At 47.8% G+C, this 11704-nt stretch overlaps 1 protein-coding gene and 1 pseudogene across 1 annotated transcript; both read left to right on the top strand.

Annotated features, from left to right (window-relative positions):
- The first annotated feature begins 620 nt into the window (after positions 1 to 620).
- LOC117059414 (claudin-9-like) lies at positions 621 to 3345 on the top strand. The gene has a single exon (XM_033171151.1). The coding sequence runs from the start codon at positions 1320 to 1322 to the stop codon at positions 1974 to 1976; it is 657 nt and encodes a 218-aa protein (XP_033027042.1). The 5' UTR covers positions 621 to 1319; the 3' UTR covers positions 1977 to 3345.
- Positions 3346 to 10051: 6706 nt separating this feature from the next.
- On the top strand, positions 10052 to 10405 carry LOC117059421 (annotated as a pseudogene).
- The last annotated feature ends 1299 nt before the right edge of the window (positions 10406 to 11704 follow it).

The following is an 11704-nucleotide window of genomic DNA, read 5'->3' on the forward strand; positions in this document are numbered from 1 at the left end:
GAGAGCTTAGAGAGGCCTACGTGGTTGTGCTCCCCATTTTCACATGAAGTTAGGCTGATACTGAGTGACTTGCCCTGTTTCATCCCTTGAGCATCGCAACTTGAGCCCTGTTTAGGGAAGTTTTTAATGTTTGACGTTTTATTCTGTTTTTAATGTTCTGTTGAAAGCCACCCAGAATGACCGGGTAGAAATAATAACTATTATTATTATTATTATTATTATTATTATTATTATTATTATTATTATTTATTGCATATTCATCATTTCTTTCATGGTGCTGCAGAGTGAAGTTGGCTGGCCCGGGGAATATCTGATAGGTTCCACTTCTCTGTGCCTCTTGAATCCAACCACGGAAACTCCCTTTCTCGCTTGATCGCTCGCTCTTTCTATTTCCCCCCCACCTCCCTCCTTCTCTCCACCTCTGCTTGTTTTTCTCAGCCTTCTCCTCCCCTCCCACCCTTTCCCCTCTAGAACGGGCAGCTTCCCAACTCGCCAACAGAAAATAAAGAAATATTCAAACTCTCTCCTCAACACCACCACCCATTCTGTCGTTACCATGGAACCCCCAATGCCCTTCTCGGCTTGGGCTGCCTGCTCCTCCCACCCACCTGTTGGGGGTTCATATAACCCGCCCCTCCCTTTCCCTAAGCACGGGCTCCCACGGGATCCTTCTAGACAACAGCAGGTACCTGTGAAGGAGAGCATATTCAATAACAAGCAGCCTGCCGAACCCAGGGAGGGGAAGAGAAGACGGAGGATCTGTCCAGCTCCCACCATCGCTAGCAGCTTCTTCCTGGGCCTCTTTCCTTTGCTGGTTCCACCACACCTGTCTGCCTTTGGTCCGGCCAAGCTCATAAAAGTGACACCCCACGAACAGGTATCCCTGGACGACTCCACATCACAGACCATCTCTTGGATGCTGTTGACTGCCATCTTCCAGGCTGGCATCCCCAGTCGCAGGTAACACAAGAAGGCCTCTTTTGTAGCCTTGTCGTCAACCGGTACGATAAAGAGACTCGGTTTTGCAGAGGAGCCCCATCAGAAACCCTCCTCCTGGGCACACAAGTCACTGGAATATCCTTCCAGGACTTACTGTTCCGAAGCTGCCCTTTGGAGAAATACGTTGTCTCCCATTGCAGCATCCTTCACTCTGAAGATCGTGTCTCTTTGAATTCTCACCCTCATTGATCCCTGTAAAAGACAGCCTGCCTTCGGACACTGCCGCCCGGTCAAACGTGCGTTCCCCGACCCTCCCAGAGGTTGGCGGAAGAAGGAGTACGTGTCTTGCAGCAGGCTAAGAAAGCGAGTCTCCACTCACAATGTCCTCCGCAGGGCTGGAGATCTTGGCCTTGGGCCTGTGCATTGTTGGTTGGATAGGGACCATCCTCGCTTGCGCCCTGCCCATGTGGAGGGTCACCGCGTTTATCGGGAACAACATTGTCGTGGCGCAGATCATCTGGGAGGGTCTGTGGATGAATTGCATCGTGCAGAGCACCGGGCAGATGCAGTGCAAGATCTACGACTCCATGCTGGCCCTCTCGCAGGACGTCCAAGCCGCCCGGGCCCTCATGGTCGTCTCTGTGCTGCTGGCCATCCTGGCGCTGCTGGTGGGCATCGTGGGAGCCAAGTGCACCAACTGCGTGGAGGACGAGGGGGCCAAGGCACGCATCGTCATCACCTCGGGGGCGCTCTTCATCATCTCGGGTCTCCTGACCCTCATCCCGGTGTGCTGGTCGGCCAACTCTATAATCCGCGACTTCTACAACCCATTGGTGGCCGAAGCCCTGAAAAGGGAGCTGGGGGCCGCCCTCTATGTTGGCTGGGCAGCTTCCGCACTGCTGCTGCTCGGAGGGTCGCTTCTATGTTGCTCCTGCCCGCCGCGGGAAGACCGCTACCCAGCCCGCATTGGGTACTCTGTCCCGGCCAGATCCACTGCACCTCCAGGCAGTGGGATTGACAAGCGGGACTATGTATGAACAGCTGTGGTTGGGGGAAGGGTAGACTTGCCAGATGTTGCTAGGCCCAAACCCTGACAGGAGTTACTGGCCCAAGGACTTTTTCAGTGGGGAAAATGGGACAAAGCCAGTCGGTATGGGTTGAGCCGTGATATCTGGCAATTCTCAGTGCGTGCACATGCACAGGTGTATGTGTGAGACCATGAGTGGGTGGGAGATTAGGGAAAACATGAACAAATAAACGGATATGTGAGAGAATGAACAAACAATTAGGAAAGAGATGAGTGCAGCAGCAAACACAACTGGAATGCAGAAACTGTACCTGAGGAGGCTGAGCAAATGAGAGCAGGGAGATGGGACAAGGATATGGGCAAGTTAATGGCTAAGCCAGCAAATGATTGTTTGGGAGCGGAGTCATAGGGGCAGATAAGGGAGAGAACGGAGAGGCACTTGTGAACAAACAAAACGCAGGCAGGAACATGAGAAGAGCCAGGGAAATTAAATATGAGAGAATGAGGAAACTCTGAGGAGGACTGTCTGTCTTGTTATAAAGCAGCTCTGCTGCAAGAACCAGCTCATGCGAAAAAGTAAGTTTCGTCAAGAACAAAAAGTGAGGGGGAAACGGAGAGTCAGAGAACAAGTGGTTTTTAATATTGGAAATGGCGAATGGATGCTGACATGGCTGAAACAAAAGAGGGAATTAATGGGGTGAGGTTTGAGGGTGGAAATGAAACTACCCAAACCTGGCACATCAAGAACAAAGAGACCACAAGGGATGTGGAGAATGGAGGCAAGGCACGACTTCCTCACAAGGCTTGTGTGAGAATGGCAGAATAAAATAAAATGGGAAGTGACGAACAAGAGCCTTGTTTTGGTGAGTGCAGGGGGGCTAGGCAGGACGTGGCAGGAGACCCTGACCCTCTTTTGCCTTGGACTGGCGCTATTTGCTTGCTGGTTAATAATTTGTCAAGGCTTTGGCTACTCCTAGAGGCCTGGACAAACAGATGAGGATGTTTTGCCCCTGTTGCTCCCTACCACAGCCTGCCTCAGACAGTGCAAGGAGGAAATTTATGTCTCTCTCACACGCCCAGATACATTAGGCTCCCCTCTGCTCACAGAGTTGGGAAGAGAACCCAGGTGTTCTGGCTTCCACCCCCCTCTGTTATTGGAATGGGGATGGGAAACAGGATTCTCAGTCCTGCCCTCCCTTTTTCCCTTCAGAAGTTTCCTAAGGAAAGGGGGGGGGGGAGACTTCCTGAGGTAACTCTTTTCCCTTGAGCAAAAAGGGGTAAAATGGGACTCCCTTTTGTTATCACTCCCTCCCAGAGGTCTATGTGGTGTCACTGAAAACTGTATTATTCAGATAAAGAAGATAAATGTTTGTAACCTATCTGTCTCTGGTCTTATTTTTGGGGTGAGGAAAGGGGACTGCAGACCTTTTGGAAAGTGAGAGCAAAGCCTAACTACAAAGGGAGGGGAGGGGGACACAGAAACAAGTGTGGCGAGAATGGATAATGAATATATTGAAAAGTGCTTCATTTGTAATAGCTGGAGTGTGTTGGGAGTTTGTGCATATCACACATCACTCAGTCTGACATAGAAGCTCTAAGCTTCCCTGTTTGGGGGCTATTTCTGAGGAAAGGCACTCTGTATAAGCTCAGGAGGACTCTTCTTCACCTCTTCATTTACTCATGCCCTGCCATTCGAGAGTGGTTCCTTAGCAAAGCCCCCAGCCTTCTCAGGCTCTTATGAAATGGAGGCACAGGAACTCCGGCATATATTTCCAATTCTATATTTTATAGTGGTGATACTATTAATAACCTATCTGACACCAGGAAGCGATGCAGTACTGGGTCCCAACCCACCAGTTGAAGACTAAAGTGTTAGACAGCATCATTGCTATACTTGCCTGATAGCTGTGCCCCTTTGGACTCTGAAGCCCCACCCCTACTCCCAAATCTGTTAAGAGTTGGCAGGCGGTGAGTGAAAGGCATTTCAAACATTTTTCGCATCAGGGGTACCTTTTCAGCCTGCTTGAAAGTAAAAAAGGATGGGGGGGAAGCAACCCTCCCAGATAATGCCTGATGGGGGAGATTTGAGGGTTTTGTTTTGTTTTTTAAAAAAGGTTCTGGGACAAAACTCAAATTAAGCATCCCAGGGAACACAGGCCAAAAGAGCAGAGGCTGTCCTGGAGTAGAAAAGTGTGTCAGGACAGGGATTGGCTTCTTTATTAAAGAGAACGCAAGTGTAAATGAACGGGAAGGCCAAAGGCCTGACAAGGTGTGTTTATATGTGGGGGGAGGGGACAGAGGAAGCTGGCTTAGTCCGAGTCAGACCATCAATCCAGAGAGAGAGCTCAGTACTGACTATGACTGGCAGCCGCTCGTCAGGGTTTCAGTGAGGGCTCTTTCCTGCATTTACCAGAAGATGCTGGAACCTTCTGGATGTAAGGTATGCGCTCTGCCGCTGAGCTGAAACCATTCACCTTTACTCCCAGATACAAGGGAGCGTCTGAGAGAAATTCATTTTGCCCATGCTCAGAGGCACTCCGCTCCTTATTACTGCTTTACATGTTGCATTGTGAAGGCCTGACCTTGAAGAATGGATGGCATGTGTGAGAGAGAAAGGAGGGGGGGGGGGAGGGAGAGAGCGCTACATTTCCTGGGCTGATCCCCAGCTCAGATGAACACCTGTGTTCTAGATGCAAAATACAGATGTGTACACCGATCTACAATGCAAAGTGTGTGACTTTTCCAGCTGGGCTTTGGGCAGCTGCCAGGGCTCTCTTTCCCCTCAGCTCATGGTGCTGTGACATTTGGGTCTAACCCCCCCCCCCAAAAAAAACCTGCACTGTAGTGCCACAATCTGGGACACTGTGAGAAATCAAAATGGCAGCCCCCCCCCCAAACACATGGCGCAGCTCAGAGCACTGCTGCTGCCTGTCAGAGATGCCACATTAGCCTCTGTGGGATCTGTGGGAATGCTGTGGGAATGCTGGACTTGAGGATGCTGGACTTGAGGGGGTCACTGGCTTGATCCAGAAGGGCTGTGTATGAGTTAGACTGTTAGAGTAATGGGCTGGTATTCTGGGAGACCAGGGCTCAAATTCCCACTCAGCCACTGGGTGACCTTGAGCCGCTTAATATCTCTCAGGCTGACCTACCTCACAGGGTTGTTGTGAGGATGAAGCGGAGGGAGGGAGAAGCGCACATGCCACCTTGAGCTTGTGAGCAAAGTAAACAATAAAGAAGTTATTTAATGCATAAATATATAATTAAAAATAGCAAATAATTGTTATTCATACATTATGCTGATACCACCTCTCCTGCTCAGCCCCGCCCCAGCATGAAATACAGGCAGGGGTTCTCTATCACCTGCCTTTCCTGCATACTTGTTCTTTGAATTTACCCCACAGGGAATGGCAAGCATTTCCTTGAAATGAAGATAAAGGGAGAAAGCGGATGTGAGTCACCTCACTCCCCACAACAGCCCTCCCCAGTCCAGGTGAAACCCACAGGTCGCATCCTCATGAAGCCCATGGAGCAGCATGTGGTGTTTGCTCTGTGTTTAGACAAACGGTGCTCAGTTTCTTAAGGAGAGGTTTAAAAGATCATATCCTCTTCAATGACAAAACCGCTAAACTGAAAATCTTTCCCCAACCCCAGATATACTGTATGTATGTGGGGGGATTTGTATATGTTCAGGAACTCTCATTGCTTCCCAGTTTGGGCAGAAACCTTCCTTCAAAAGAGTTGCCTGGGTTTAGGGTTACCATATTCCCAAAACTGAAAATCTGAACAAAGATGAGATTTTGGGGGGAACATCTCCCGCCCTCCCAAAAATAGCTTTGGGGCTTTTTTAATTTTTATTTTACCCCCCTTGCCATACAGCTGGGTTTTCCTGGTCTTTTTTCTGATTTTGCAAAAATCCCCCGGACACCAAAATGCTGTGCGATTTCTGGGAAAATCCGGACGTATGGCAACCCTACCTGGGGCGAAACCTAGAACAAATGGAGGCCTACTGCCAGTGGCAAGATGTGGTGGGTGGAGGGGGGAACAAATTCTATGGGGAGAGGTTGTGGAAGGGGGAGTGCAAGACCTACAGACACCCTTCCTTCCTAATTGGGGGGGGGGAGGTAAATTAATTTGAGCCAAACATAAGGTGACTGTTCTAAGAAAAAAATAAGTTGCGTGAATGGGAAAAAATGAAGAACTTCACTTCCCCATTCCAATTGCAATTGTGAAGGCGGGGGAGCAACGTTTTTGCGAAAGAGCTGGGGAACTTGAGAGACAGGCATGAAAGAATCAGATCTGCCCCACCAACATCTTTGGAAAATCCCCCATTTCAGTTTGAAACTCCCTATGAGTGAGTCTGTCTGTCTGTCTCACACGCCACTTTGAATGAACTCAGGTGCTAGCTATCCAGGCAGTGAGAGCAACCTGGCCGGCTGGCTTTCCTCTACTTCAGCAAACAAGCAGAAGTGCAGGACATACACCCTCCCCCTACCCCACACCACCACCCACCTCCCATTTTCTTGGATGTGGGCCCAGTAGTCGACCCCTGTAAGGCGAGATCCCTGCCTGACTTCTTGGAGGGGTACCAGTACATTCCAGTGCCAGGCCGAGCCTTCCACAGCCAAACACGTAGGGACAAGGAAGCCGATCTCCCTGGCATGAGATGTGAGTCTCCTCCCGTCAAAACTGGCATGAAGTGGGACGTACAGGGTGGGGGTCTGGAACAGAGGGTAATGGCTGACAAGCCGTTGCAGGGGAACTCTGGGAAGAAAGAGACCGGGGGGGGGGGGGGGAGAGGCTGTGCCACAACCCCCTAAACTAATGCCGGCTTGCTTCCTTACGTCCCCCAATATGTACCGACTGCAGTCTTAGCGCTGTAATTCCATCTCCTGTTTCACTATAGTCCCCAGAACACTTGTTGCCTAACGCAACCACACACAAGATGCAAAATCCCAACTCTACACTCCAGAGTTTGTACATAGCACCCATGTTGTGAAATCCAGGCAGCAGCACCAGTTCCTTAACATCCCACCCCCTGACAGCCAACATAGTGTAGTGGTCATAGTGGAGTTGGGGAGTCCCAGATTTTTCTCCTCACTTTGCCACGAAGTTCACTGCGACTGTATTCACACACAGCAGGCTTTTTATAAACCATGTTTCCCCAATGATTCCCTGTTAATTTCCGCATCATATGTGACGTAAAATCCACTTCTAGAAAACCAAAACTACAGCACATGTTTAGCACTCATTTCCATGTTATTTGATCCCAGAAAAAAAAGAGAATCTGCAGCCACCCTTAATTCAGAAAACTGTGGGTGTAAAGCCATGAATTTGGGGGCTGTTTATTGGCATGCAGTTCTTTTCTGCCTTTTTCATGGGGGAATCATGAGGGAACAGAAGAAAGAAGCACACAGGTGTGGAAAGGGTGGTGGTGGTAGCATTTTTGTCCAGTGATGGTCGTTGTCTCGCTCTGCACCCTCTGGTGTGAATGAAATTTAGTGTGACATGCTGGTATATTGGTCAAGGAGCCAGAGTTTCATAACAATAGGGACTGCAGTGTGAAAGGAACATTTAGAAAACAGGTCAGAACCGCTAGCATTATAATGGGGGAAAAGTAACACAATATTCCAGGAGTTTGAATGCATTCTTAATGGCCTTGAGCCAATCTCTTATCTCTCAGCCTAGCTTACCTCACAGGTTTGCTCTGAGGATAAAATGGGAGGGAACCTGAGCTTTCGAGGAAGCGTGGGTGGAAAAATGTGATGAATATGGATTATTTTTTCCCTTCGGTTTCTTTCCTGTGGTGTTTTGCTGCCTGGAATAAAGGTTAAAGATCCTCAACTCATTCCATTCATGTACAGAAGGCAACTAGACTGTGAGTTGAATATAACAGTGGGCAGGACAGGAGGCTAGTTTTGTAGCCCAGGACAGGGCATGTGGACCACACTTTCTGTCATCTTAATACCTCACCACCACTGCTCCCTCCTCAGTATCCTCTGCATCTGTCACATTCACACCGCACATTGACAGCACTCTGATGCCACTTTAGCAACCAGGGCTTCCACCAACAAACCCTGGGGAACTGTAGTTTGTTAAGCGTGCTGTGAGTTGTTAGGAGACCCGTCACAGAGCTACCATCCCCAACACCCTTAAACTACAGTTCCCAGGATTGTTTGAGGGAAGCCATGATGATTGTTAAGGTGGTATAAGAGTGCTTTAAATCTATGGCGTTGGTGTATGAGGCTGGTGATTCACTGCCTAATGACAGAGCCGGCCTTGTCTTCCTTTGTCCCCAATCCTGAAGTCCAGAATTCACCGCTGTTGCCCAAACGTAACACTTCAGCTCCTCTCCTCCAATTTATGTAGGTCTTCTTCACTCCTAAAATATTTCAGTCGGGTCTGCCTTGTGTGTATAATGCCCTCTCAATCACAGCTCTTAAATTCTGCCACCTCTTCCCTTCAACCCCCCCCCTCCATTTTGCCTCTGGCTTATCCCCTTCCTTAATAGGCTTACAATATTCCCAATTGTAACAAAGCTTCAAAGGACATGCAACACCCACAGCCTCTTTCCTTCCTCCTCCTACCTCAGAGGTGGGCAACCTCATTTCAGCTCCACAGTGATCCATGTCAGTAGTTGGAGGAACCAGAAGCAAATGTACATCTGTACAGGAGGCTCAATTCCAAAAAAAATGCAGTGTTTGTACCCATACCTGCTAGCTCTCCATCTTCCAGCTAGGCGTGCAAGAGGCATGACCACAGTTCAAGAGCACATTCCAGCCAGGGAAAAGCACTTGAAGAAGACCTGCAAGGGGTACAGCCTGGAGGCTGGAGACCTGCATTTGACACTCAGGCCTGAAGTTCCTTACCTCCTACTCCACTGTTTTCCTCAATTCTCCATTTTAGATTATAACCTCCTCAGGGATTCTTACCTGCCTGTGTTAACCCCGTGTGCACCATGTACTCCAGCAGCACCAAAGAGAACAATAAGCACCCTCCACCCACAAAACATTTATCTTAGTAGTAATTGGCACGTCACACACAGAGACAATGGAGTGTCCACCCCAAAGGCTGAAAAACAAAACAAAATAAAATAAAAAAAATCCTTCCAGTAGCACCTTAGAGACCAACGAAGGAGCTTTCGTGTGGTGTAAGCTTAGTTGGTCTCTAAGGTGCTACTGGAAGGATTTTTTAATTTATTTATTTTTTATTTTGTTTTGACTATGGCAGACCAACAAGGCTACCTACCCGTAACTAACTTGATGGGTGAATAACATGGGTTAGAAAAAACAAAAATATAATTGAACTGAATGGTATTGGAAAATATCTTCCAGAACTAGTAGCAATCTTCAAAGGATAATTTAGGGTTGGGAAAGGTTTAGCTTTGTTGTTTACTCGTGTCTGACTCTTCTTCGTGACCCCATGGACCAGAGCACGCCAGGCACTCCTGTCTTTCACTGCCTCCTGCAGTTTGGTCACTCATGTTGGTAGCTTCAAGAACACTTTAGCTTTAGGACTTTCTTTAAAGCAAACTGAGGTGATGAGTGCCAGACAGCTAGGGAGCCAAAACTGAGCCACCGAAAAGAAGAGGGAGACATCAGCATAGGGAAGTTTAGGGAAGTTTTTAAATGTTTAATGCTGTATCATGTTTTTAATATTCGGTTGGGAGCCGCCCAGAGTGGCTGGGGAAACCCAGCCAGATGGGTGGGGTATACATAATAAATTATTATTATTAAATACAAAACCCAAACCCTTAAAAAATTAAACCTTAAGGGAACAACCCATCCAAATAGTCCAATGAGGATGGAGGATTCAGAGGGTACGTAATGCTGACTGGCTCTTGTGAGGCGGGATGACAAGAATACTTTGGAAAGGAAATGGAATGGAGTATTGTGGGAGAGAGCATGGCTGGCATCTTCAAAAGCAGTACATCCTGCCACACTTTCTTGCGGGTTTGGGGTGTGTTTGTGCGTCTGTGCGCGCGCACACACACACACACACACATATACAGAAATTGTTGTACATCACCCCAATCTGAGTAGTGAGATATGAGCCGCTTGCAGACTAGCAAAAGTGGAAGTGTTCGGCACTTCCGTGCTTTTTCTTTTTAGAGCTTTGGCAGGCACATATGCTGCCTGCGAGTAATTTTTTTGTTGCCGCAGCCGCCCTTCGGTTGGTCTGGTTGCTATGAGTCTGCCTCTCAATCCAAAGCCCTTCCTAAATGGGCAGACTGGGAAGCCAGTGATGGTGAAGCTGAAGTGAGGGATGGAATACAAAGGCTACCTCGTCTCCATCGATGGCTACATGAACACGCAGCTTGCAAATACAGAATATGTTGATGGTGCATTATCTGGACACCTTGGTGAAGTTCTGATAAGGTGCAATAATGTCCTTTATATAAGGGGTGTGGAAGATGATGATGGAGAAATGAGAGAATAATTATTTTTTTGTGGGGGGGAGTTGTTGTTTTAACTGTGCTAAGAAATTTAGTTGTCCGGTTTTGTTTGCTTGCTTTTTAAAAGGTTTTTGTCAAGCAACATTTTTATGGCCAAAAAATAAACATTGTCATTGAAGAAAAATTATCAGTATGGAAGAAAAATAAAATAAACATACTATTTCTTACCCCCCCCCCAAAAAAAGCAGTGTGAGATTCCAGGTGTTTCAGGGATTTACCTAGAGTTTGGTTTCCTAAGAAACAGTGACAGTGGAACCTGTGGCGTCTTTATGATATATTGTTTGTTTAGACATATATTCAACCTGAGTCTACAATGGAGGGGCTCACAGCATTAACACCCCAATAAGGAATCGCTTCTCCCATAGCCACAGCCTTGGATCCCAGCAGAAATCAGGCATGGTTCTGTCTTTCAGCTGCTCAGCCTGCTTCCAGCTTCTAACTTCTAGTTCACACCCCTCAACTCCCGGCTTTTGTCTTTCTAAGTGACAGATAGATGAGGGAGGGGCCCCCACACATTTGCCCTCTGGGGCAACTTCTTTTGTTACCTTAAGGACCCATACTTATAGGGCCATTACCAGAAAATTTGTCTGGCTATTCTAGCAATTGGATACTTGTTGGATCCAGGAATTGGAAGGAATTCAGGCATTCATTCCCTCAATGTTGGGAAAGATTGAGGACACAGGGAGAAGGGAATGACAGAGGAAGAGATTGTTGGACAGTGTTCCAACATGAGTCTGACCAAACTGTGGGAGGCAGTGGAAGACAGGAGTGCCTGGCGTGCTCTGGTCCATGGGGTCACGACTAAACAACAGGCATGCTGCTTCTGCTTCTGGATCCACACAGCCTTACACAGTGGGGACATAGGTTTCCAGGTGGGCGTTTCTCCAGAGTTTGAGCATCTTCAAAGTCTGACACCTTCGGTAAAGGCTGTTTCCCCAATTGGAGCGCCCACAGGCCAGTGTTTCCCAGTTGTCGGTGTTTATACTACATTTTTAAAGATTTGCCCCGAGAGTGTCTTTAAACCTCTTTTGTTGACCACCAGCATTATACTTTCAATTTTTAAGTTTGGAATAGAGTAGTTGCTTTGGAAGATGATAATCAGGCATCTGAACAACATGACCAGTCCAATGAATCATTGCTTTGACACTGATGATCTTTTCTTCTTCTAGTACACTGGCATTAGTTCGCCTGTCTTCCCAAGTGATGTGTAAACTTTTTTGGACGCACGGTTGATGTTTCACAAGCAGCCTACCTGCCACCTCCCAAACTTGCAACAATATCAG

This window comes from Lacerta agilis, chromosome 14 (assembly GCF_009819535.1).
Source record: "Lacerta agilis isolate rLacAgi1 chromosome 14, rLacAgi1.pri, whole genome shotgun sequence".
Classification (NCBI taxonomy): domain Eukaryota; kingdom Metazoa; phylum Chordata; class Lepidosauria; order Squamata; family Lacertidae; genus Lacerta; species Lacerta agilis.